This window comes from Lepidothrix coronata, unplaced genomic scaffold, assembly GCF_001604755.1.
Source record: "Lepidothrix coronata isolate B3197 unplaced genomic scaffold, Lepidothrix_coronata-1.0 Scaffold179, whole genome shotgun sequence".
In the NCBI taxonomy this organism is placed as follows: domain Eukaryota; kingdom Metazoa; phylum Chordata; class Aves; order Passeriformes; family Pipridae; genus Lepidothrix; species Lepidothrix coronata.
The window spans coordinates 1,635,068-1,662,293 of record NW_016690359.1 but is presented as its reverse complement, the minus strand read 5'-3'; the positions used below and the strand labels follow the sequence as shown (position 1 = coordinate 1,662,293).

At 47.4% G+C, this 27,226-nt stretch overlaps 1 protein-coding gene across 12 annotated transcripts; it reads right to left on the bottom strand.

Annotated features, from left to right (window-relative positions):
- Positions 1-942: 942 nt before the first annotated feature.
- On the bottom strand, positions 943-26,712 carry MTMR9 (myotubularin related protein 9). 12 transcript variants are annotated; one of them, XR_001877308.1, is made up of 14 exons: positions 26,139-26,712; positions 23,614-23,722; positions 22,714-22,839; positions 17,359-17,532; positions 15,449-15,666; positions 14,367-14,528; positions 12,165-12,306; positions 10,769-10,989; positions 9,149-9,300; positions 7,226-8,748; positions 4,810-4,869; positions 4,128-4,163; positions 2,371-2,480; positions 943-2,060 (listed from the first exon to the last, which is right to left on the bottom strand). XR_001877308.1 is itself a non-coding variant. In XM_017830456.1 (10 exons), the coding sequence occupies exons 1-10, from the start codon at positions 26,321-26,323 to the stop codon at positions 8,585-8,587; spliced, it is 1,653 nt and encodes a 550-aa protein (XP_017685945.1). In that variant the 5' UTR covers positions 26,324-26,712; the 3' UTR covers positions 4,970-8,584. The 12 variants fall into 12 exon arrangements, 1 of the variants encoding a protein (XP_017685945.1); XR_001877304.1 differs by having other exon boundaries at positions 4,128-4,869; positions 6,702-8,748; XR_001877307.1 differs by having other exon boundaries at positions 4,128-4,869.
- Between the last annotated feature and the right edge of the window lie 514 nt (positions 26,713-27,226).

The following is a 27,226-nucleotide window of genomic DNA, read 5'->3' as shown; positions in this document are numbered from 1 at the left end:
CCTTCCTCCAGCCCCGAGCCAGCGCTTGGAGCATTAAACTGGCACAGAATCAGCAGGATGGAGTGAGCAGAAAGCTGGCCCTGAACCACCCCATCCTCTGGGTTCAGCTGGAATCCAAGGCCTCCCTGATACAGCCCAGCTGGAAAACTCTCCTCCCAGAGCTCAGGAGGTTGCCAGCTCATGGGAAAGAGCACAAAGCCCTGCAAGATAAGAAAGGTAAAACCAAGGACAGAGGTAGGAACGTCAATGTGATGGCGGCAGCTCCAAGGGGAAAGAGTAAAACCATCAGTATGGGAAGGCAGAAAATCCTAAAGGGAAGAAAACTCAAGCCCAGATGGGTGGATGGCATCTCAGCAGCGTGGATGTTCCATTCCAACAACCAGCTGAGGGTGATCCTCCCACCCAGTGAGCACCAATGTGGGCAGCAAAGACACCTTGGATGTCTTTCTCTGTTCAGCACAGCCTTGGAGCTCACTAAGCCAGGTTGGACAGGGCTTGGAGCAACCTGGGATAGTGGAAGGTGTCCTTGCCCACGGCATGAGGTTGGAACAAGATGATCTTTAAGGTCCCTTCCAACACAAACCGTTCTGTGATTCTATGACAGTCCTCACCCATGTGTATCCTAGAATTAGGTTGGAAAAGACCTCCAAGATCACTGAGTGCAACTGTTCTCCCAGCACTGCCAAGGCCATGACTAAACCATGTCTCCAAGTACCACATCCACATACCTTTTAAACACTTCCAGGGCAATTCCACTGCTTCCCTGGGCAGCTTGTTCCAATCCCGCTCAGAGAATCTCTGTGCATGTCAAGACATGTCCCCAAAAATGCTCCATGGAGAGAGAGAGAGAGAGTTACAGGCAACTGAGAAGTTTGTATGGTTTGTATTTTTCATGTTATCTGAATTTAAAGGTTTTGTGGGTTTGTCTGTTGTCTGGATTTCTTTTTTTTTTTTTTTTAAATAATATAAATCCATGTCCGAAAGACTTCAAACATAAAAAAACAACCTGAAGTTCATTAACAGACTAACAAGGGAATATTGGGAATGCAAATCAAAGGGAAGAGAGCAGGACATGTTCCAACAAGCTGCTCTGCCTCTCAAGGCCATAATGAGAGGGATCTGGGCTGGGTGTTGAGGTTTCTCAGCAGAAGGAAATCCAGGCAGCTGAAAACAGGGAGAGAGGGCAGCAAAAGGCTGATTTTAACTCAGAAGAGGAACAGCTTGATCCTCACAGCACATTATCCACCTCCCTCACTCAGACACCCTGGAACAGCAGCTGGGTTACAGATTTAGGGATGCTCCTGATTTGGAGAGCAACATATGCAGCCAGTCCCTGAGGGATCTGATTCCTCAGCAGTTGATCCCATTTCTTCCTGCCTCAAACAGTTCCAAAACTGCAAGAAATTTAACATGGTGTCACCCAGGACCAAGAAAAGCCCCAGACCATTCCCACTCTCCAGGAGGGGCAGTTTATTAACACACAGTAAACCGGAAATTCCTAAGCATCCTTTGCATAGCCTGTGGTGAGGGACTTCTCCATGCTGGGACTCTGAGCACTGCCAGGATGGTGACCAGGGTTGTTGGGAATGACTTCTGCTGCTGGGAATCTCCATCAGCAGACAAGCACTGTCCATCCTCTCCTAGGCAGCCATGGTGGCTCTAAGACTGTTCCTGTCACTCTCCCCACTCTACACCACTGCCTTTTTCCTCCCTTTTCCCATGGAGCATCCAGAAGTGCTGCTTGTTCAAAGCTTTCACAAACAGCCTCTCCCAGAACCTCAGGCTTGATCTCCCTCCCATCCCCTCCTACACATTCTGTGGGGTTTTGTGGTCTCATCCTGCTCCCCTCTGCCCTTGCTGAACTTGCACCCACTGTGCTTGGATAGCTGAGGGAAAGAAGCTCTTCCCAGCCTTTCAGGACACCTGGACACACAGCAAAGCTCCTGCCATAGGGATGTGCTGTCCCTGTGGTTCCTTGGTGAAGAGACTCGAGATGACACCAGCAATCCTGTGGCAGCGGCAGGACTAGGACTTCACTCTCCCAAATCCCAGTCTGGTGCCTAAAACAATAAAAATAAAAAAGGAATTGTTCTTCCAGTCTACATGAAGATCCAGCTGCAGTGACAGTCTAAGATGACAGCTCATTAAGCCATAAAATCATGGAATGGTTTGGGATGGAAGGGACCTTAAAGCTATTTCATTCCAATCCCCTGCCATAGGCAGGGATATCTTCCACTATCCCAGGTTGCTCCAAGCCTCCAAGCAGTTCTCTGTTTAAAACAAAAAGCCCAAATTCTAAAACAACCCTTATTCCTGCCAGGAAGTTTTTATTCCATACCATCAAGGATCAAAAGGAAATGTTGCACTTACTTTGCTGGCACATCACAAGTGTTTTTCATGCCAGGAAAGAGACCATCCTGGATGGTACCACCTCCGACTGGGATGTGCAGTCCTGGAAACTGGGCGTGTACCTCCCTAAGCTGTAACGAACCTGAGTTTAGTAACTAAACCAGTGTTTTTAAGACTGGTGTAACACACATCTTACCACAGTGAGTCTGTGTGTCACAGAATCACAGAATGGGATGGGTTGGAAGGGACCTTAAGCTCATCCAGTTCCAACCCCTGACATGGGCAGGGACAGCTTCCACTATCCCAGGTTGCTCCAAGCCCCATCCAACCTGGCCTTGGACACTTCCAGGGATCCAGGGGCAGCCACAGCTTCTCTGAGCAACCTGTGCCAGGGCCTCACCATCCTTGCAGCCAACAATTCCTCCCCAATGTCCCATCTCTCCCAGCCCTCTGGCAGTGGGAAGCTGTTCCCTGCGTCCTGTCCCTCCATCCCTTGTCCCAAGTCCCTCTCCAGATCTCCTGGAGACCCTTTAGGTACTGGAAGGGGCTCCAAGGTCTCCCTGGAGCCTTCTCTGCTCCAGTTGAACATCCCCAGCTCTCCCAGCCTGGCTCCAGAGCAGAGGGGCTCCAGCCCTGGGAGCATCTCCGTGGCCTCCTCTGGACTCGCTCCAGCAGCTCCACATCCTTGTGCTGTTGTTCCCCAGGGCTGGAGGCAGCTCTGCAGGTGGGGTCTCACCTGAGGGGTCAGAGGGGCAGAATCCCCCCCTCCCCTGTTACCCATGCTGTGGGGTGAGCCCAGGACACGGGGGGTGTCTGGGCTGGGAGTGCCCATGGCCGGGGCATGTCCAGCCTCTCACCCACCAGCACCCAAAGTTCTCCCCAGGGCTGCTCCATCTGTTCATCCTCAGCCTGGACTGATCCCAGGAGTTGCCCCAACTCAGTGCAGTGGTTGGGTTGTTTGCCAGCACTTTCACATACTGAGGGAGCAGATTTTGAGCTTTCAGAGCAAACCCTCCATTAGCTGAGCTGCAGCATCAGATAAAGTATCTGAATCCATCAGCAACACCCTCACAGCAGAACATCAAAGGATCATCAGCTCAGCTCTCAAAGACAAATGCCAGGGGCTTGTCATGACATTCCCACAGCAGGGGAAGCTGAGAGCAGCCAACACAGCCCAGCATCACCGAGTTCCAGCCCATGTGCAATGGTAAATCCTCCTCATTGTCTTCTCTCACTGCTTGGGGGAAAAACAGGCAGCATGGAAGAGAGTCCTGCAGTGGCACTGAATAATAACACCTGGGTTTTCAAAACAGAAATGCCAATAGTCTCAAAAAAAAAAAAAAAAGAGAAGTTGAATAAAACCAAATTTCAACACTTGGTCAGATGGACTCCTGATACATGAAGTGTCCAAGGCCAGGTTGGAGGTTGGATGGGGCTTGGAGTAACCTGGGATAGAGGAAGGTGTTCCTGCCCATGGAGCTGGATGGTCTTTAAGGTCCCTTCCAATCCAAACCATTCTATGATTCTCTAGTTATTTTCTCCCTCTTCTCCTAAAATCAAGCTTAACCCAGATCAGGCTGCCTGATCACAGCTGAAAGTATTTTAAATAGACCTACTCTGTTTCAGCTGAGACTTTTGGAAATGTTTTGCAGATAGAGGGACTGAAAATCAATCTTTTCACATCAAAACCTTCAGCACCTTTCCCTGTGTCATCACACAGGGCTGCACACCCCCCCCAGTCTCCATCTGCTCCAACACCAAAAGCCACAAAAACTCACCACCTTCCCAAGGAGTTGCAGAGACCACAGATGACACTGCAGGGAAACAGAAAGCCCAGTGGTTCCCAGACTCCTGACTCACCAACAGGGAGAGATCCAGGAGCTTCCACAGTTCCCAGCCTCCATTTCCCAAGAGCTGTTTAGTCTTTTTTTGTTCCTTCCCCTGGCAAGTGCACCACGGTACCCCCATGTCCCTCAAAAACAACAGGTAACTGTGACCCCAGGTCTTTGGATGGACCTCATAGTCACAGAACAGTTTAGGTTGGAAGGAACCTTAAAAACCATCTCATTTCAACCCCCTACCTTGGGTAGGGACACCTCCCACTATCCCAGGTTGCTCCAAGCCCTGTCCAACCTGGCCTTGGACACTTCCAGGGATGGGGCAGCTACAGCTTCTCTGTGCAACCTGTGCCAGGGCCTCACCACTCTTACAGGGAAGAATTTTCCTCTAACCTAAATCTCCTCTTTTAGTTTAAAACCATTCCCCCTTCTGTCACCATCTCCCTTCCACAGGGCTTTGTTTCAGTCCAAACCCTTTTCCCTCTGAATACCCCTACCTCTCTGCCTTTGGAGAGTTCAATACCAGCAAAAAACTTTGGCCAAGCTAATTATTTATCCATCATGTGCAGAGCTGGTGTCCAAGGACCAAAACCTTGATATCAGAGCTCTGCCAGCCACTCACAGCCTCAGGGTCTCAACCTTCTCCTTCCATCCCTCTTCTACAATCACAGAACCTGTTCAGCTGTAAAATAAAACACACATGAGCTGAAAAGAGCTAAAATTTCAGGCAAGAACTCACATCCCAGTCACACACACACAGTGGGAAGCAGACACCACACCAATAAAGATTCAGCACTATAATGAAAGAACTTTTTAGTCTTCAAGATTTTAATTTAAACAGACACATCTACTATATTCTCACATATCTACAGCAAAGTTTACAGCCACTTTGTATCTGTTTTTCTCCCCCCAAATGGCTGAACATTGAGCCATGATCTTTTTTCCTCAGATTTGTTACCTTTTTTTTGCAATATATTCCATACCACAGCAGCTGGGGTTCTGTACACACACAGCATACACCTAAAATAGCACAACTCCCAGCCCTGCCATTGCAATTTTTACAAGAAAAATCAAGACTGATGCAGCAGCCAAGTCCAAATAGCAATTCCAGATGTTGGGACAGCAGTGCACTCATCACTTGAACTGGCAGCAGTGAACAGATACAGAGCACACACCACACAGTGCTGCTATCACAAAATACAGGGAGTGCTGGGATACACCTTCCCTCCTCCCACAGGGGCCTGGACACACAAGAGCACTTCCCAAGGCTGGAGCAAAGCACACATGAGACACCAAAATGCTGTACAGTGCAATCTGAAGTTCTATCCTATGCAACAGGAGTGCACTTCAACCAGTGCCACATTCAAGAGTTAGATCAATACAATCAAAATATTGAAGGTAAATAATTCCCTTATGAAAACTGTGCAAGTTAGTTCCTTTTCCCTTCTTCTTTTTTTCTTTTGGTAAATGGCAGTGTCCTCATTGACTGACCCCAAAATTTGGAGGTGGGGCCCTCAGTGTCCAGCTTGTTCCACAATTAGTGTGTGCAAAAGAGCAGAAGCAGGGGGTCAGCGGGGGTGTAAGGCAGTGGCACAGGGAAGAGCCAGAGCTGGGCACTGCCACAGCACCTGGAGCTTGGGAAGACGCTGGGAATCTGCAACAGGGGTGTCAGGGACTTCAGGGGGCAGGTGTCCCCCCTCTGAGAGGGGGCAAATCCAACGTCGATATTAAATACGTGATTAAATATGGGAGACAAGCAGGGAAGCAAAGAATCGGAGTGTTCCGCTGTGTTTCACACCAGCAGCCACCAGACTGGTGCCTGGGAAGCACTGGGAATGAATGGAAAGGTTAAAGGAGAACATGGAAGCAGCCTGACACAAGAGCTCTGTGAACTGTCCTCTCCCAGCAGGAGCTAAAACACCACATCGTGTCCCAACTCCATCACCTGCAACACCTCACAGGGCTGCTGCAGGCAACCTGTTTGCAGGGACAGGAATTATGGAATGAACTGCTGGAGCTGCTCAGGGTGACCCCAGCACTTCCACACAAAGGCTGGGATCCACCAAGCCAAGGCACATACAGCACTTGGGTGTGGATTCAGCCCTGAGACACAAGTGGAGGATGGATTAAATGCCAGCTCAGGGGGAATGTCCTGCCTTTTGTTGGCTGTCACAGCTGGTTTCCCAATTTCCTGGGATGCCTGCAGTTTGCAGGAGAGGCTGGAAGAGCCAGGCAATTAGATCCCAAAAAATCTCGTCTCTGCTTCTCTATTATTTAGCTCAATCTATAATTACTGTGTTAGGAAATTGCATAACCTTTAAGGGTGTTTTATGTATAGCCTATTACAAGGAAAACAGTGCCTTCTGAACCCTTCCCATCTGGCTGGGGACAATGGATTTCAGATGTACAAATCCTGAACTGGGAAGGGAAACACCACCCAGGGAGGTGCAGATCCCACAGACATGATTTTAAAGGGTGAACATTCATTTTAGAGGGCTTATATTAACAACATACCCAGAGGTATCTCCAGCAGCCAGATTTGGAGGTGGGAAGAGGGAACAGCCAAATTGTGCCTCCCCTGTGATGCAGGACAGATCACCCTGAGCAGCATTCCCTGTGTCAGACTTGATTTAGTGAACAAAACCATCACTCTCCAAACCTAAAAAGAAATCAGTGTTACAAGCAGGGAGAATTACTTTTCTGCCTTCAGTGGCTTAAAAGGGATCTTGGTATTTTTTCATGACTTTAGGGCTAAGTTTAGGTTAGTCAAGAAGAAAAGAATTAAGGAAATAAAGAGTGAACAAGAGGCATTAAGGTAGCACTTAATCACTATAACATAATTTTATATTGCTTCCTTGGTTATAGGATTTCCTTAGAATATATTTAGTGGCCACATGATTTTTGCAGATCACTCTCCAGCTGCTTCTACGACAACTAAAGATCCTGCATTTTTATCTGTGTGAAAGTGGCTTTTAAATAAAGGCAGCTTCATTCCCCAAACTGGAAGCTCAACAGTTTCCAAAGAGAACACCACCGACCTCCTGCAGCTCCATTTCAGTAACAGCAAGATTTCTGGATAATCCCAGCCACATGTGCTGCTGTTAATTCAACTCTTCTCAGTCCTGTCCATCCATGGAATTGAGCTGAGAAAATGAGTATTTCAGACCTACTCTTACCTGTCTTTTGAAAGGAGAAAAAAAATCGCTAAAGAAAACTCTGATTTCATGAAAGCAGATTGAAGTTGCAGAAACAGGAAGAGCAGCGACAAAATACAAAGTTAAATGGAAAAAAAAAAGCTTATCCCTAAAGTCTTTAAGTAATTTTAGCAGCTACAAATCATCTAAACTCTGAGCATTTCTGTAGTGTGATGGCCCCTTAATCTGCAGCAGATCTGGGAGGTCACCTGAACTTCCAGCTCCTGCTTTTTTGAGGTTTCACAACATGGATATAAGAGCACAAGGGGGAAAAGCACATCAGCTGGAGCAAAAGTGCTTTGCTGAGCTGTAGATGCAATGCTGTGAACCTGGCCAGGTGTCCAAACCCAGCCAGGGGACTTGGAAATTCCAAGAAGGCAGCTTGGATCTGGGTAAAAGGACAGCTCTGAGCCCCTGTTCTGCAAGTGAACACCTCCAGCAGCTACCAAACCTTTTTTGTTTTCCAGGCAGAATAAAAGAAGCTTGTTATTTCTTAGGAGATATTTATCCATGAGGGACAATTCCACCTGGAAGTCATGGCTTAAACATTAGCAGCAGAATCCCTACTTCAGTTCTGTATTGCACTGAAAAGTCTTGCTCTGGTTTGGTATTTAAATTTCTGCTCCCAAGCCAATGCTGAACACAAAAACCCAAGTGTCAGATGTGAAGGCTACTGAGAGAATTGTGTAGACTGGCAGAAACTGTAGTTAGATTTTAACAATTTCTAGTTTTTCTAGGAAACTAAAGAACTAAGCTGCCTTACCTACTCTTGGGGAGAAAAAGTGCTTTCAGACAAAATGCCTTTACCTATCTATGTAGAAGTCTGTATTTTAATCCTGTGAGTGTTTAGAGAGTTCAACAAACCCAGAAAAAGTCCAAAATAAATTGGAGACATCCTGTCTCTTGGCCCATCCTGGTCATCCACACAGTTGGAGGTAAAGAGTTCCAGCTCCTGCTGACACTGTACACAACGCTGAGACAGAGAAGCGGCCAAGAGAGGACACTGTGCCCAGCTGTGTCTTCTGTAAACAAAACAAAAATCCCTCCCGGGAGAGCAGGGAGGTTCATAGTGTGAAGGTTTCAGCAGTGGGAGGGCTGAGGGCAGCTGGGCCCAAGGGCTCAGCAACACATGCACTTTTCCACGTTCAGTCTTTAGTGTAGAGGGGGCTGGAAAGGAAGGACCTGAGGCAAAGCGCGGGCAGCTCACGGGTTGTGCTGCACCCTCGCAGCCGCCTCCAGCTCTGCCAGCTGCCTCCTCAACACCTTCACCTTGTCCTGGAGTTCCTTGTTGTATTTTATAATCTTCACCATTTCTTCTTGGGCTTCCTCCAGGTACTGGGAAGGCCTGTTCCACCGGAGGAAGACACCTGAAAGCCCAGGGCAGACAGGTCACGAGGGTTTCTTGTTACAAGGAGTTCATATTCCATCAGTTTACATATTCTTCCCTTGCCCTCCCCCCTAAACAGCCATTAAAAATACTGACCCTCCTCTCCAAGTTCACCATTCTATTAAACAGGGTTAATAAAAGGAAAAATGAGGGGGTTCCATTCTTTTCCTCATATCCTGATCAGACCCATCCATGTCTCCCCGCTTCCACGACAGCCCACTTTGCTTCACTGTTACCAACTCTTCAGCACCCATGGGATGGAGAAAGTTCCTGCAGCAGGGAACTCACTGCACATGGATTATCCAAAAAGGTCAGGAGAAGCTTTACAAGCAGTCCCAAAGTAGATATTGTCTGTAACAGGAAGAGCAAGCCTGGCTTACCTGCCCAGAGCTGTAGGCTCTGTGGGGCCACGGCGGGCCAGATGACCAAGCTGTTGGCCTCATAAATGGGATTCTGGAATTTGCTCAGCTCTTCATTCCTGTTCACCCAGGACCACAGGGACATGGTCTTTTGAGGCAGCTTCAGTTTAGCCCTAAGAAACCCACAGGAGGAAGTTAGTTTTATACACTTTGATCCGTAAAGACTGTTTTAGTCAGAACCACACAGACTAGAAGGCCACAAGTTTCTCAATATGCCACTAGCCCAGATAATTCAGGACAATCCCTTCAGTACCTCTCACCATCGTGGCACAGGGTGCAAACCTAAAGCAATTTACTCAACCTGGCTGATTACCATTAGTTTTGAATAAAAGATGGGGAAATAACATTTATAAGTTGTGTGGAAGTTGGCTGCCTCCTGTCCAGGTGAAGGATCAGTCACCTCCCCACAGTGGTTCGAGTGCCAGGTTTTGAAAGGGATTGAATTCCTGTGTTAAGGCAGAGCTGGAAAGTGGGATGGGTCTGCACCAGGGAAGGATGGAAATGGAATTCTTGAGTACATAAAAGCAGTGTTACTGCTGGAATTGTGCAATGGGCACATCTGACAGGTCCCTCTGGTGGCAGGAAGGATCTAAGCACACAGGGCAAGCAGTGCTGTTTTCCTGGGGCAACCCCACCACAAGGAGTCACACAGGGATCTCTATTCCTTAGATTGCAGCAAACATCCTGCCTGCACTAGCAAATTGAACTGCCAGCCAGGAGGAGATTCACCATCCCTGTGAATGCTTCAGACAGCACAAGCTTCACATCAGACTTCAAACCCTGTCTGTGCTCTCAGGCTGACGGGCTCGAATGTGACAGGCAGGTTATTACATGTAACATCCAATACTCTTCCAAATTCCATCTTATTGGTTTCAAGTCTAACTTGGTTTTGCAGATGACTAGTTCAGCAGCCCTGCAGAAGGCAGCAGAGTCTCTTCTAAGCCAAGATGAAGGGCAGAGAGGTTTATAGGAAGCTTTAAATTGCCTCCCTTATCTGTAATATCAGTTCGGTTTTTCCCTTCATGTTCAGTTAAGCAGGAGACCATCAGACATGGTCTTACTGGAGTCAGGAGTCCTGAGGGCTGAACTGTTAACCTCAAAACAGGAATCCACCTCAAAACAGGAATCCAAACCTCTCTGACAGCTGTGGGAGGCTCCAGCCCTCCCCCCATTTGCTACTCCCAGCAGCCCCACTCAGGGCTGGACCTGGGGGTGTCAGGACCACCAGGCTACAGAGTCATGTTCCTCCCTGACAGGTAAGGACCAGACTTGCCAGCTTTGGCTTCTGATGCCTTGACCTTCTCCTCCAGGCCTGCATGGACAAGTTTGCTTCCCACAGCCATGACTCACGTCAAACTCCAGCTGTTTATTCTTTTATGGAAGAGTTTCTGTGTAAGAGACTACATAAACTGGGAATGGGTGGGGATTTTTGGCCAGGTTGGAGCAACCTGGTCTAGTAGAAGGTCCCTGCCCAGGGCAGGGAGTTGGAACGAGATGATCTTTAATGTCCCTTCCAACCCAAACCATTCCATGATTTTTTGTCAGACACACAAGGGTTCAAATCCAGCAATCCTTACCAACCTTTCACTTTCATTGTTTCCCAGGAAAGTCCCAAACTGGGAAGCATAAGCATGTTCAAAGAGCATGATGAGGAACTGTTCATTGAACTCGAAGGAGCAAGGGAACTGCCGAAGGATCTGCCACACACAGTCCAGGAAAAGCAGGAACACCGGGGCCTCCCACTTCTGTTTGCTGTTGGAATAGGCTGACTGGGCACAGCGCTGCTGGAAAGGGTGACCAGCCTGTGGGAATCAGAGGAAGCATCACACACAAAGCAGTGGGATGTGGGTACATGTAGCAAAAAAGACCTTAGAGACAGTTCTGTCCATGTGACCGTGCTGTTATTGCTCAGGCATCCAGTAACAAGCTGCTGGTAACCATTATACCCCTGTGCTGGCACTGCTGAGCCTCACCTCAAAACCCTGGGGTCAGTTTTGGGTCCCTCATGACAAGAAAGACATTGAGGGGCTGGAGCATGTCCAGGGAAGGAAACGAATTTGGGGAAGGGGTTGGAGCACCAGAAGCAGCTGAGGGAGCTGGGGGGGCTCAGCCTGAAAAAAGGAGGCTCAAGGGGGACCTTCTGGCTCTTTGCAACTCCCTGACAGGAGGGGGGAACCAGGGCGAGGTTGGGCTCTGCTCCCAGGGAACAAGGGACAGGATAAGAGGAAATGGCCTCAAACTGTGCCAGGGGAGGGTTAGATTGGGTATTAGGGAAAATTTCTTCATGAAGATGGTTGGCCAGCCCTGGCACAGCTGCCCAGGGCAGCGGTGGAGTACCCATCTCTGGAGGGATTTAAAAGCCATATGGATGTGGACGTTGGGGACATGGGTCAGTGGTGGCCTTGGCAGTGCTGGGGAGTGGCTGGACTCAATGATCTTAGAGGGCTTTTCCACCCCTAACAATTCTGTGATCCTGTGACCAATTTGCCTGCCTTTCCCAGGCTGTGTGAACAGTCCTGTATTTGATCAGGGAATGTGACCAAGAACAAACTGATGTGGACTGCAAGGGTACAAAGAGCAGAACTAAGGTTTTGTGGTTTAGTCTGAACAAGGCTCTGAAGAGATGGAAGAGATGGAACCTGGTCTGGGGGAAGGTGTCCCTGCCCATGGCAGGGGGGGTGGAACAAGATGATCTTTAAGGTCTGTTCCACCCCAAACCATTCTGTGGTAAGAGATGTCCATCCTGAGCACACAAAACAGGCAGTTCCCCAAACCCAAAAAACTGCCAGGAGAGGCAGAGGCCCCACAAAGTGCCAGAGGTACAAATGACTCAGGGAATGATGCTGCTCTGAGGACAAAGGCCGTTCACACCAAGCAGGGCTTCAACAAGGCCCAACCTGTTTGCTGCCTCTCCGGGTATTTCCCAATCCAGCTGTCACTGGAACAGATTGCCCTTTTGTCCAGAGGTGTTTCTTACCTGCAGCCACTCCCTCACAACAAGAGACTCAAAGCCACGGATGGTCCTGCACCTTGGATCCAGGATAATCTGTGCCAGAGAAGTGACCTGGAGCGTGGAATCAGTTCCTTCAGTCCCATGGACTAACACTGATGCACCTTCCCTGGGAAAGAAAGAGGTGGGAAGAGACAAGAGTATGAATGAGAGTATGAATGAGCAGAACACATCCCAAGGGCATACACATCCCAGTGGATGCCATTACATCCCATGGACACCAGTGCTGACAATACTGAGGTTTTGCTGTCTCTTTACCACCACATCCCTTAAGAAAGCATCCCACCTTCTCACCTGGGTCCTCACCAACACTAACCAGAGCTCTGCATCATGAAAGGCTCAGTTTCTTGCTAAGCAGTCTGGAAATCCAGGCTCTTTGTCTTGATCTCACAGGGAGATCTCCTTTGTGGTTCTCACTCTTTTGGAGTGGTACCCCTGTGAGTTACAGCTGGGAAATGCAGCTCAAAATGAGCTTGTGTCATTCACCGTTTTGCTCATTACTCTCAAATCTTCCCATAAGCACTGAAATGAAGATGTATCACCACCCAGATGCTCTGCAAATCAGTATTATGAGGTTCTTGCTCAAACCTGGGTTTAATTTGGGCCTCAACTGAGGTTCTCTACTGCTTTCTGAAAAGAGGTCAGAGCCAGGTGGGGGTCGGTCTTTTCTCCCAGGTAACAAGTGACGGGACAAGAGGAAACAGCCTTAAGTTGCGACAGTGGACGTTTAGGGAAAGTATCTTCACTGAAAGAGTGGTAAGGCTTTGGATCAGGCTGTTTCAAGCCCCATTCAACCTGGCCTTGAACACTTCCAGGGATGGGGAAGCCACAGCTTCTCTGGGCAACCTGTCCCAGGGCCTCACCACTGTAATTGCACAGAAATTCTCCCTAATATCTAATCTAAACCTTCCTTTCCTACCTGTCTTAACCTTTCTCCCCTCCTCTCACAGCAGTGACAGATAAAGCACAATTCCAAAGGCTGCCAACCTATGCCCTCCTCAAAGTGGGGCACAGCAGGATAACAGGATTTCCCCCTTTCACCTTTCAGGCCCCAGACCTTCAAGATGCTGCAGGATCCGTCCCAGCCATTCCTGCCCATGGTAAATAATGGAATCATCCCTGTCAGCTCACCTCTGACCTCCAGGCCCTGAGTGAGGCAGGTCAGGCACCTGACACAGCTCCAGGTAAACAGAAAAAGCAAAGCTGAACTTAAAAATGATGAAATCAGCCACTGTCCCAACAAGCCAGAATGGTTTCATCACTGATCTTTCTCATCGTACGCATGTAGGAAAGAATTCCAGACAAAAGTATTGATCCAGAGCAATCCTTTCCTGGCACAGTCAGTAATGAAACCAGCACTGTCAGTGCTTTCAAAAAGCACAGAGCTCACGTTTTAAATGCTCTGATGCTGATTTACCACTAAGACAGCATTCCAGCCTGCCTGTGTGCCTGCAGAACACATTCTCCAGCTGGTATGAAAAGCCAGGTTTTCCCTGAATTTTTGGGATAGGCTTTTCCTGCTCAGAGCCACAAATAAAACACATATTTAACTCCTTCATCTGGCCTTACAAACCCTGGCACCTGACAGGGAGGTTTGGCTCTCCAGGCTGAGGTCTGAACACAAGTCAGCTGAGTCAGCAGGATTTGTGACAGAAATGTCAGGTTAAGAGAGGTCATGAGCACTTAGAAGGGATGAGCAGGATTGCTTAGGGATGAAAATGTAAGAGGGGAAAAGCACTGGGCCAATTCCTGGGGAAAACAAGGAAATGCCATTGGTTTAACCTCTGTAAGTGAGGTGGGGTATTGGAAACTTTCAGCTGAAAAGAAAAAAGGACTTTTGGAAAAAAAAAAATCAACCCTGTGTCCTCTCTTTACTCTCAAACAGCATTTCAGATGGGCACATTTTAACCTAAACCTTTAATAAAGGAATCTAAATCAGACTGGTTGCATCAGACATAGGAATACACCTCAATTACATAATTTAAACCCTATTCTTAGTCGAGGTTGCCTCCCTCAGCATGATTTACTGGAGGAACATTCCTTCACCAGGATGATGAAACAGCATCTTGCATGAGGACGAGCCAGATCGTGGAGGGCAGTTATTAATACTCCAGAGGTATCTAATGACAAAATGAATGAGAAACTCAAGCCTTTCTGCAAGAGATTTACCTGTCAATGCACTGAGCAGCCAGACAAGCCGTGGTCAGGATCTCCTTGACATGAGTCAGCCAGTTGGAAGCTTCCAGTTTACTGAGCCAGCGGTCCATGTTGTGGGACTGGTCATTACAAGCTTCCACCAGTTTGATGAGGCTTTCCTGCAGGATATTAAACCTTTGGGAAAAGGAAAATGTTATTGGAAACATAAGAAGTAACACAGGAACCAGGATATGGATTATTTAGTGTTCATATACTGTGGTTTATTCATTCTTCTGTTTGATGCTTGTAGAGCTGTAAAATAATCAACAAAAATTTAAGTTCAAGTAAAAACTTTAGAAGCAAAACCAAATACTTCGAAGTAATAGCCAGGAAATTCCTTAATTAACTCCTCAGGAGCTGGTCTTTACAGTGATGAGGGGAGTGACTGCTTTCCAATATCTCCAGTTAACATTACTGCACATCTGTGTAGGAGGATTTTCCAAAATTAGGGTTAAGAGAAATTGAATAAGGCCAAGCTAAAAGTCTATTTAATTTAGTAACTTGTCCCTAAATGATCAAACAATATTAGATGTCTAGTGAAAAGTACTGGCTCATAGAATCACAGACTGGTTTGGGATGGAAGGGATCTTAAAGCTCATCTCATTCCCACGGGCAGGGACTCCTTCCACTATCCCAGGTTGCTCCAAGCCCTGTCCAACCTGGCCTTGAATGCTTCCAGGGATGGGGCAGCCACAGCTTCTCTGGGAAAATCCTCTGGATAAAAGTGTGACTGCCACTGCCACAGAACAAATCCTCACCTGCAGAAGTTTTCTGGCTCCTTCCAGTGAGAAGGGAAGAGAGGAAGGCTGGAGTGTGGCTATGGCTGGCACAGGGAGATGCCTGATGCCTGAAACCTGCAGCAGGTTGTTCAGAACAAGGAACCGAAACCCAAATAACCTTTATCATCCACACATCCTGATTTGGCCATAAAAAGAACATGACCCTGCTGACAGGAACCAGCATACACAACTCTTCTTACAGAGCAAATACTTCATGGAGCAACCACAGCCCTGACAAAGCCAAGCCCAGGGCAGGGCCTCTGTGATTCCACTCACCTCTCGATACCCTTGTGAATCCTCCTCCACTGGGGATAGTGGACTTCTTGCTCAAAGCCCCCTCCTTTGGCCCTGGCCTGCTGGGCCACATTCAAGGACCTGGTGTCAATGATGTAGCCACGTTTGCCGGGCCGGAGCGAGGCGTTGATCAGCTTCTCGTCCTCCTTGCAGCGTCTCCCGTTCGTACCTGTAAGGGGTTGGCTGCTTCTCATCATGATCTGGGGAGACACAAAACCAGGAATTAGGCACTGGAAATGGAGGGAGTTCAGACTGAAAGGCACCAATCACTTGAGCTCCAAGCCTTGCCCTGAATCCCTCAGGGTTTTTTAAGTCCAATCTTTTGCAGGAACTGAACGTATTTAAAAACCAAACTACATATCCTCGAATTGAGGATATCTGGCAGGTAAAGTTCTAAATTACAGATATCATCTTAGGGGCTTTATCCCTTTAATTATACCTGAAATACCATCTTTGTGAAACTCTGAACTGGCTTCCTGCTGATGGCTCCTTTATAAACCTTGGAAGTGTTATAAATCCCTGGAGGTGTTCAAGGCCAGATTGAATGGGGCTTGGAGCAACCTGGTCTAGTGGAAGGTGTCCCTGACCATGGCAGGGGGTTGGAACTGGATGGTCTTTGAGGTCCCTTCCAACCCAAACCATTCTGTAATCCTATGAAGCAAACATTTTGGGGATTGTCATTTTTAAGGTCTCTTCCCAACTCTGTTCTTAAAACACTCAAATCATTCACATGTTAAAAGATGCCTCTTAGGGACAGTTTTCCCTCGTGGATTAACTAATAAACCTTAAGTCCACAGACTGATGAGCTGAGATTTCTCTTTAGTAAATGCTTTCCAATTCAGGAGCTCCCCAGCAGCTCAAATGATCACTAAAATGTGAGGGCAGCCAGTCAGCAATCCCAAGGACATTTGGGAACTCAGAGGCAAGAGGAGAACATGAGGAGAACATGAGGGACAAAGTTACTGTCACAAGTTCAAATGCTCTGAGCCGCACACCATTATATCCCTCACACCTGAAACATGCACAATTTGGAGAGATAACTGAGCAAATCTTCCTCTGATGGTTTTCAGCTGAGCTGAGAAAAAGCAGAAAACACAACTGATATGGAGCTGGTGGGTGGCTGATTTTAAAGCAAGGCAAAAAAGCCCCAAGTTATTACTGAGTCAGACTCGGCATCCTCAAATTCAAGGCTTACAGATCTTGGCACCAGGAGGTGAGAAGGCATTAGAGCATTTGAGGAGCCTGTATCAAGTTTAAAAGCTGCAGGTTGGACATCCCAACATCCTCAGAACTGGTTACATCAGCAAGAGACACAAATACTCAACAGTTTGATAGAGTGCATTTCTTAATTGCAGTGCATCAGTCACTCCATTAGACTCTGGCTTGTCAAAAAGCCTGTGCAACACCAAGAATTTGCTGCTCCTGAATCATGTTGCACTGCCAGGCTCAGAGAACAGCTTGTTCTGATCCTCCTACCACAGGCACAGAGCAGAATCAGTGCTGGCTCTGCTGTCACCATGATGTGATGAGGGCCCACCACTCAGACGGGACAATGTGGCTCCTGTCATCCTTCCCTTGAAGCCTCTTGGCAGACAAAGCAAGTCAGGGTGCCAGCAGTGCTTTTACAAACCTCATCTTGTTCTTAACTGCTGTAAGCAAGCTCATGCCGTGCACATTCCCAAACAAGCACATTAATGGCTATTTCTAGGATGGAGATGACTCATTCCATCCATCCCCCAGAACCACTTTCACTGCAGCCACTGAGAAAGTCGGAAAATAAACCAGGCGAACATCACAAACTGTGTTAATTCCAGAGCACAAGTCGCTTTTCCATGAAACAAACAGATCCACACACTTCCTTCAGGAACAACCAACACCCAAACCCAGCTCACCATCCCATTCTTCCTGTGGTAGTAGCTGAGCACTGGGAAGCGACTGCCATGGCGGAACATGGCGACCTTCCGGAGCTCGTCGTCGGTGATGCATTTGGGGACAATGACAACTGGAGGGTAGGAGGGACACACAGAGAATTCCTTATTGATGCAGCTGAGACGCCACTCATCTGTCTGAAAAACACCAGAACAACACACAGGCTTTGGGTCAGAAAACACATTATTAGTGGTAGAGCATTAAACCCTGGGAAGAAGAACTTCCATGTGCAGGATAAGGCACACGCAGAGGAATATTGGTGATCTGCTCCATCTGCACCAAAGGAGAAAGCTCAGTTGTCCTTTTACCAACCATTTATAGGTCTGTTGACCCATTAATTTTCTCCCAAATCCTTGATGCTCCCTGAAAACATCTCGTGGCAGCAGCTCCCAGACACTCATTACTCAACATGCAGATAAAGAAGTGGAGGAAATGATCAGGTGATTCTGGTTCTTGAGGTGCAGGACTTGAACAACAGTTCCCTCTCTGGTTTATCCACATCCTCAAACAGCACCAAATAAGCCCAAGTGGTCAGAAATGGGTGATTGTGGCTTTCAATTATTTCACAGGCACAGACAATGTGGGATATCCCAGAGCAGGAATGTGTTCCTACATCAGCAAATTTAGGGGGCAGAAAGGTTCATTTAGATCCAGCAACATGGGCTCAACCCTCCATCTGTGCTGAAAGAAGAGTTCACAAGACAGAGAGGGCTGAGAAAGGCAGGAATTTCCACCAACTCCAGATGTTGGAGCTGCCTTGAGGTTAAAACTGCAATTTAATACCTCCAGCTTGGTTCTTTTCCACGTGCTTAACGACAGCTCTTGCTCCCAAAGCGTCTTCTGGAAGCAGCAGAGCATCCAAGGCCCAAGGTCTCATCCTCAGCTCCTGTTATGTAACTTTTGAGCTTCCAAGAGCCAAATCCTTGGGAAAGAAGTGCTGAGTGTTGGCACCTTGCACCTCACAGGCACTTGGCATGAGAACTCAGGCACCTGATACCCAGGGTCAGACACAGGGCTGGGCTCCAGCTCAAGGAAGAAGGTCAACAAAGAGCTCTGCAGGAGGCAGAGACCTCACAGAAATGCCATAAAACCTCTGCTCATGTGTTCACAGGAAGTTTCAGCCAGACTAAAAGGCAGAAGGGTAAAGCAGGTAGCACAGAAAGGAAGGGAAGAGCACAAATGAACCTGTAACAGGATACACAAAACCCCACCTCGATCCAGGTCTGCTGGTTTAACATGTATTAATTGCACATTTCTGATCAGAATTAGGTCTTTCTCCCTCTCTCCTTTCTTCCAGAGGCTTGCTACCTCTTGCCGTGCACCTCCTGGCTGCTACCTGCTCATATAAATCATCCTGACCGGCTCACTGCAAAAATGGAAAACTGGGATCAATTCACAAAGGTTTTCTGGCAATGAAGTCTTTCCATCAGATCAACAAGCTGATCTGACTCACAACACTTTCAGCAGCAGGAGCTCTGAGGCCTGGGATATGTGGCACTGGAGACAATAAAATTGTCCTTTTTAGTGGCAATCTAAGAAAAAGATGCTGGAAAAACACACATTATGTGCATCAGGATCAGCAGCAGCAGCAAGAGCAGAAATTGCTGCCCGTGTGCAGTGGCCCAGCTGGACAGTATTGCACCACAACCTTATTTCATTATTAATTAGCCTCAAAACAGCTTCTCTGAACAGCTCCAGTTTACAGAAAGCAGAGCTTCTCCCAGATGCAAAGTCAAACTGCCTCTGGCCATCAGGTTATAAGCAGAGATGAAAAGTTCTGGATCACAAAAGGGATGTGGCTGGTCACAGCTCCAGCTTTTAATACACCAATAATGACAATTTGTATATTTTTATAGCTTTTTGGGGTGTCTGTGTTAATTTACACATAAAGGTGTACAATCTGTTCACAATGAAAAAAAATCTGTGTGGATCTGGAATATAAAACTGATAAATACATTACAGGAAGATAAAACTGATAACTCCCCTCCCCAGGATGTGGGGAAGGCAAAGCCAGAGCTCTGTGGTGTGTTTGAGCCTGGTTGTCACTGGTATCACCAGCATGAAAAGGAGTGGAAGAGCATCCCCTGATTTATCTCCCACTCTGGTAATTTAACCCTGCCCAGAAACTCCTCCCCTCCCCACTTATAACACGAGACAGATGATCCTGTTATGTCATCCAGTTGTAATTTACTGTTCCATGGGAAGGAGGAGGGGCCTGGCAGCAGTTGGCACCATTTGTCTTCCCTGGCACAGCTCCTCCTGCAGAGATCCCATTAACCTGTGCAGTGCCAGCTTCACACTGCTGGAGTAAACTCCATTCTTAGTTTTTTTTTGGGGTAGAGCTGTAATTTGGGAGAAAAAATGGCCACTAGAACTGGAAGAGGGAGGCAGCAGCAATTTAGGTATGTGCAGCAGAGGGTTTGCAATGGAAGGGAGGAGGGACCTCACCTTCAGCATCACCAGGTAACTGTGTTGTGTAAAACTCAGAGAAAGCACAAAATTAACACTGAATTCTCCCAGTGTGAGATCTGTTCTTTTAGGAATCAAAAAAGGTTAAGGACAGAAGCAGCAAAGGACACTGAGCACAATGGAAAGGACTCCAAAGAAAGAAAAATGAGTATTTTTTCCTTGCAAGATTAACTCTGGGATTTCTACTTTTCTTGTCCTAGCACTTGTTTAGAGATATTGATTTCCAGAAGTGCAAGATATCCTTCATCCTAAAACTCAGAATTGCCAGGAGAGGTTGTTTTCCACAAAACAGTGGGAAATAATTCAAGTTCTACTAACAAGCCTTAAAAAAAAAGTTGGGAAACCATCAAGGACCTTGAGGGATCCTGCAAAGCAGCAATGGCAGAGGCCATTCCCAAGGAAAAAGTCCTGTTAGGGGCAGGTTGTGCATGAAAAAGGAGCATAACAGATGCAAAGACTGATGATTGTCTGATAAGAGCAAAATGGGGGTGACCCAAACCATTGTAAACTGAGCCCAAAGCCAGAAAATTGGGATTTTTTAAAAGAAGCTCCAATAAGATAAAGCACAATTGAACCATTCAGATTCCTGAGCTCTTTCCAGCCACGAAGGGGAAAGGGAAGAGCAAGAAAGCTGGGGGAAGAAAAGAGAGAAAAAGGGGGAAGAAAAAAAGAGGAAAGAAAAAAGAGGAAAGGGAAAGAAAATAGAGGGAAAAGGGGGAAAGAAAAAAGAGGAAAGGAGGAGAAGAAAAAGAGGAAAGGGGGAAAAGAAAAAAGAGGTAAGGGGAGGAAGAAAAAGAGGAAAGGGGGAAGAAAAAGCAGGAAGGGAGAGAAGAAAAAGGAGGAAAGCGGAGGAGAAAATGGACGAAAAGGGAGGAAGAAAAAGGAGGAAAGGGGGGAAAAGAAAAAAGAGGAAAAAGGGAAATAAAAAGAGAAATAAGTGAATTTTCTGGCAATAAAATACCTTTATGTTAATTATACTGTCAGTGTACAAACTTCTCATGGCCTCTTCACATAATTTTAGGCAACAATTTCCAGTTAGTTTGCAGTGTCCTGAAGTTGTGGAATTTGGCAGAAGAGAAACCCCTCAGCTCTTCTCTGACTGCTCAATAAAAATAAGAAACCCTTACACAAACTCTGAATTCCATTCAGCCCCTCACTGGTTATGCTGTAGAAGAATACAAAGAACATCATAGACAATCTAAATTTTTAATGTATCATCTAATTTTTTTAAAAATTATAACTTTTACAGCTTTACTTTGCTGTTAGAGAATGTGTCCATGTTTTAAAACAACTCTCCTGTGGCAGTGAAATGTGGAATTAATACATTACTTTACATGGATTTGACATGTGGGGGAAGGTCAGGGATAACAGATCCAGGTGGATGATTTAATGGACGGGGGGGAACCTCTGGAATTCTACTCATTTAACTTATGGCAGAAAGAATTTAATCAGCCTTTTACTTTTACTTCACATAAGGCAGTTTCATCACAGAACAAGGAGTATCTGGTCAACAACAACATATTTATCTGTTGTTCAGGGAATGTAAATCATTTGAAGGTGGCTTTTGACAGCATTTTCTTAAAAAAATTGAGGTTTTAAGGGTTAAAAGCCAAGAATTAATCAACAGCTGCCAGACAGGGATATTTTAAAGAAATGAAATATTGCTATATAATAATATGATTTTTAAATGTAAGTCTTACAAGGAGCAGAAAAACAAGAGATTCACAAATGCATTTTAAAATCTCTGAAAAAATAAGGAAAAAAAAAGGCATATTAAGGGATCCATGTGTTGCTAGTTCTGATAATAAGTCAGATTGTCTGTCTTTGGACATCAGATGAAGATACATGAGAGTTCTCTAATTATGAGACAAAAATAGCCAGATCTCTGAACTCCTTTAATTTTCTGGTGATTTCATCACCTGAATCTGGCCAAGCTGATGATATTATTCAGTTATCAGTCCCAGGCAGGAAGTGATAGATGCTGCAGACAGGCTGGGCTGCAGATAAAAGAAAAAAAAATCAATGTTCTGTGCTGCTGCACTAATGGATGTGGGCTCAGCAACCTGAGATGGTGGAGCAAGTGCTCATATTGGATGGGAAACAAAGACTTGGAACACAGAGATGCAAATCCAAGGAAGTTCCTGCAACAAAGATAGTTCAGCATCCTAAAATTAGGTTCAATTCAAATTGGGCATCCTAAAATTAAGTTTGAATAACAGGCAATGCCACAAGAACAATTCCTACCCAAAATAATATCAACATGTACCATAATACCAACCAAAAATATCAACATGTACCATATCAACATGGCACCAAAATAATAACACGTGCTCAACAGCACCTGGAAAAAAGAGGACTGGAAGTTTCCTGCTCTCTAAACCTCCCTGAATATTTCCCCAGCATGAACTAGAGCTAAAAGAGTTTCAAACTGGGCATCTTTATTGTCATATTCCTGGAGAGATGAGGAATCCTGAGCAATTTTATTAAAATATTAATTTCGATTAAGGGATTGACAGAGATTTATTTCACTCCACTCCAGATTCAAAGTGAAGTGAAGCAAACCCTGGCCAAAGGGCTTCAGTTTGTTGTTTTAATAAAGAGAGTCATTCACAAAGGACAAAACATTTCCTACCTTTGTGTCCTCCCAGATAAGTTTTAAAACCTCCTCAAACCTCCTCTTGTACAACACAAAAATGCCTGATGTTCACAGAGCGTTTGAACAACACTCACTCCTCACCCAGGCAACAGATGAATTTTTTACCATCCAGGATTTTCAGTTCAGCCACTGCTGGGTGAAATCCTTCAGGGAATATCCAAGTGCCTGTGGAAATCCTTCCAGTGCCACTCACCACTGAGCTGAGGAGCTCAAACTCCTGGTCAGGCAGGAAGGAGCGCCAGCCGTCCTCCAGCACCTCGAACATGGGCCGGTAGAAGAAGGGATACAGGAGGGTGACAGAATCCAGGGTGGAAAGGACCTGGGAGGATCAGAGAAAGCATGGAATCATGGAATGGGTTGGGTTGGAAGGGAACTTAAACCTCATCTCATTCCAACCTCCTGCCATGGGCAGGGACACCTTTCACTATCTCAGGTTGCTCCAAGCCCCGTCCAACCTGGCCTTGGACACTTCCAGGGATCCAGGGGCAGCCACAGCTTCTCTGGGCAACCTGTGCCAGGGCCTCCCCACCCTCACAGCCAACAATTCCTTCCCAATATCCCATCTAACCCTGTCCTCTGGCAATTTCAAGCCATTCCCCCTTGTCCTGTCACTAGATGATTGCATGGTTTCTGATGCTTCAGCATAATGAGCTTCCCATTCCCAAATGCTGTGGCAAGATATGGGCTTAAAGAAAGGAGTTTCAGGGTTTTTTTAATTAAAAAAAAAAAAAAACAACAACAAAAACAGACCTAGAGGCAAATCCCACAATTTTAACATTTATCAGAAATCATAGGCTGGTTTAGGTTGGAAGGGACTTTAAAGCTCATTCAGTTCCAACCCCCTGCCATGGGCAGGGACAGCTTCCACCAGACCAGATTGCTCAGAGCTTCATCCAACCTGGCCTCGAACACTTCCAGGGATGAGGAATCCACAACCTATGGGAAATATCCCACAACCTGGGGGGAAATACTCCAGAATTTTCCTTTCCCTTACATAACCCCAATGAAAACCTCCCTAACTGGAGACAAAAAGCTGTTGAGGTTGAGGTGAGACGGAGACCCGCCGGTTCTGTTGATGCTGATGAATCCTCACCTCGATGGAGCTGGCGATGTTCAGACATTCCTCCATCCCAGGGATGTCCAGCTGGATGATCCTCAGGTCTTTGCACTTTATGACAATGGTGCCCAACGATCCCACGAACCTACAGCAGGACATGGAACAGGAGCCTCATCAGAACAGGATCTGGGAGCTGTGAGGGGATGTTACAGCTCTTCCCACCACAAATTCCTACAAGGCAAAACTCCATTAGCAGCAATTTTTCCCCAATATCATCCTGCAAGAAAAGAAAGATATAAAACCAACTTGTTATTTGGTATAAACTTGTTTTTATTTTAATTTATTCCATCCTTGTGCTATGGAGTGGAAGTATAGATATTACACCACTGTGAGGGTGACAGGACAAGGGGGAATGGCTTTAAACTGCCAGAAGGCAGGGTTAGATGGGATTTTGGGATGGAGTTGTTGGCTGTGAGGGTGGTAGGGCCCAGGCACATTTTTCCCAGAGAATCTGTGGCTGCCCCATTCCTAGAAGTGTTCAAGGCCAGGTTGGAGCAGCCTGTGATAGTGGGAGAGGAAATAAGTGGCAGGGGGTGAAACAAGATGATCTTTATGTTCCCTTCCATCCCAAACCAGTCTGGGATTTCTGATTTAACAAGGAATTTTGGTGTTTGATCCCTGCAGTGCCAGGATTTGCCCTGCAGATCTCAGGGAATGAAGGTCTTACCCCCCCCCACCGGTTACAAGTCCAGGGAGCCCAGAAAAACCTCTGGTTCCAAATCAAATCCAGCTCCCAGATGCCCTCCTCAGTCCTATTCCAGCTGTTTAAAGAGCTACAAAAGCTCAAGGAGCAGTTTAATCATCTGATAAATCTGAAAAAACACTGTTTTGTACAAAAAAACCCTCTTATAATTCAGTGGGAGAAGAGATTTTCTGAGCCTGGCACAACGTTGTGCACTAAGATCCTGCAGCAGGGTCAGGCTGGGCCTTTCTAAACCTTTTACAGATCTGAGAGTCTCGTTATTCCATCCTCTCCAGCACTGGGAAAATACACTTATCCCTTCAAATGGTAAAGTTTCACTCCCACAAAGCTACTCAGGGGCTGCTCTGGAGACCTCCTGGAAAATAAGGGCTGTGAGTATCTGCAGAGTAATTCGGTAGTAAATCAGGTGCTGAGCCAGCAATCCCTCCTCATGACTCCATGTTCCTTCCTTATTTGGGATTAACTTCCACTGCAACTGCAGCTGAGCTCATAAAAATTTAAAAACTGAAGGAAAAGCTTGTAAATATTAATCTTCAAAATGGAGCTTTAGTACAAGGAGTAACAGGGATGGGGCCAAACCCCCTCCAAGGACTCAGCAATGCTCCATGGGAACACATTCCCTGAGTTTCCCACCCTTCTGCTCCTTTCCCACTTCAGAAAAGTCAGGAATAAACTTAAGCAGCAACAGATTTAATCAGCATTCAGCAATTCCCCCCATTCCAGACTCTTTGCCAACTTGGTGGGTTTTAATTGCTCCTGCAATTTTCCAGAAAAATCTGTTCTACCAGATTTCTTTAAAAGGCAAGAAAAATGAGAAAGACTTTGTAATTAAATAAAAAATTATGATGAGGAAGCTGAAACAGGAGCAAGTGAGGGAGCAGAAGACCAGGTGAGATGGGGCAGACACTTAGGGAGCAAAGGGTGACAGGGCAGGTAAAGCAGGAATGAGGGTAAAAAACCCCAAATCTTTGGAGCTTCTGTAATAAAAACAGGGCGGGGAAGAAAAATAATGGGAGTGCTGCAGCTACAACTCAGCTGAACCACAAAAATACATTGTTAAAGGGTTACTGATTCCCATGAGGAGTTGGAGGAGCAAGGGATGATGGTGTGGAGCAGCAGGAGGTGGATTTGGGGATGAGAAATTCCAGAGTCCATCAGTTTTGGTGGCTGACACAAAGCAAATCCCTCCACCAGCGCTCTGACCTCCATCCCCTTTGCAAAGGACAGGGTAAAGGAGGTGGTAAAAATGCAAAGGAGGTGGTAAAGTTGCATTATTTAGAAATTACATATAGTGTTTCAACTGTTATTGAAGTATTCAAGTGTTTCAAGGGTTATTGATGGATCCACTGAATAATTAACACAGAGCAGAAGTGTTCAAACACACAAGTTTTGACTCTCCATATGACCAAAAAATTAACCTTTCAGATGCAACAGTCAAAATGAACATCCAAGCAAAAGGAAAACCCTGCCCTGTGCTCTCATAGGAACATTTAGGTTGGAAAAGAGCTCTGAGATCATTGAGTCCAACCTGTGACTTGGCACCACCTTGCCACCCAGACCGTGCACTGATGCCACATCCAGCCGTTCCTTAAACATTCCCAGAGATGGGGACTCCACCACCTCCCTGGGCAGCCCCTTCCAGTGTTTAACAACCCTTCCCGTGAGGAAATTTCTCCTGATGTCCAACCTCAACCTCTCCTGGCGCAGCATAACCCCACTGCCATCTCCATCCTTCCTCCTCTCCACACCTGGATCCGGGACAACCAGCCTTGCCAACCACTCTACCGAGAGGCCCCACCTTTTCTCGCAGGAGTCGATGTTGGAGTGGAGCAGCCACAGCTCCTCGGCGTTGTCGTGGCGGCGGGACGAGAAGATGAGGTGGTGGCCGGTCAGGCACAGCGTCCCCTCCACGGCCGCGTGGAACGGCCGGTGCAGCACCACATTGTCGGCGCGGGGCGTCTTGATCAGCTCGGCGAACTCCATGGCGGGGGCGGGAGGGAATCACCGGGAAAGCTCACCGGGAAAAAACTCACCGGGAAAACAGGGAGGGGGTGGTGGCGCCGGGGAGGGTCTGTGCGGTCCCACCCGCGCGGGAAGGGGCATAACCCGCCGTGGTCGCGGCTCTCGGGGGATATGGGATGATGAGCGGAGGAAGGGGGCAAGGCCCTCACAGGGACCCGCCTTTGCCCTCAGGGCCCGGGGGGAGAGTGGGGAGACACAGAGTGGGGCAGTGAGACCCCCGGGGGATCAGAGCAGCGGGGGAGCCCTTGGGGGGACAGGAGGCAGCCCCGGGATCCCCCGGATTCCCAGGACCCCCCGGATTCCCGGGAGCCGCCGGCGGAGCGGCACGGGCCGGAAGCACCTCCCCGGGCACCTCCTCGGTCACGTGATGCCGCCCGGACCAATCCGCCTTGGAGGCGATGGTGCTGCGGGAAAAGGGCCGGGCGCATCTCGAGACCCCCGCGAAAAAGGTTCCGGGACTATCAGGGGGGAGATTGAAGGCGGGGGCGGGGCGATAGGAGGGGCTTAGGGGAAGGGGCGGGGCCTTGAGGGTTAGAGAGCCTATGGGAAAGGAGACCGCGGGGGCGGGGTTTAGGGAAGGGGAGGGCAAAGAGGGCAGGGCATGAGTGGGCGTGGCTCGTGGATGGGGCGGGACTTCGTTAGGGCAGGGGGCGGGGCTCGGGGAAGGCGGGGCGGGAATAGAGCGAGGATGGGAACGGGAAGGGGAGAGGGAATGGAGCAGGAAAGGGAGACGGAATGGGAGCGGGCAGGGAGAGGGAACTGAGTGGGAACGGAAACGGGCAAGGGAGAGGGAATGGAGTGGGAGTGGGAATGGGCAGTGAGCGGGAATAGAGTAGGAATGGAGCGGGCAGGGAGGGGGAATGG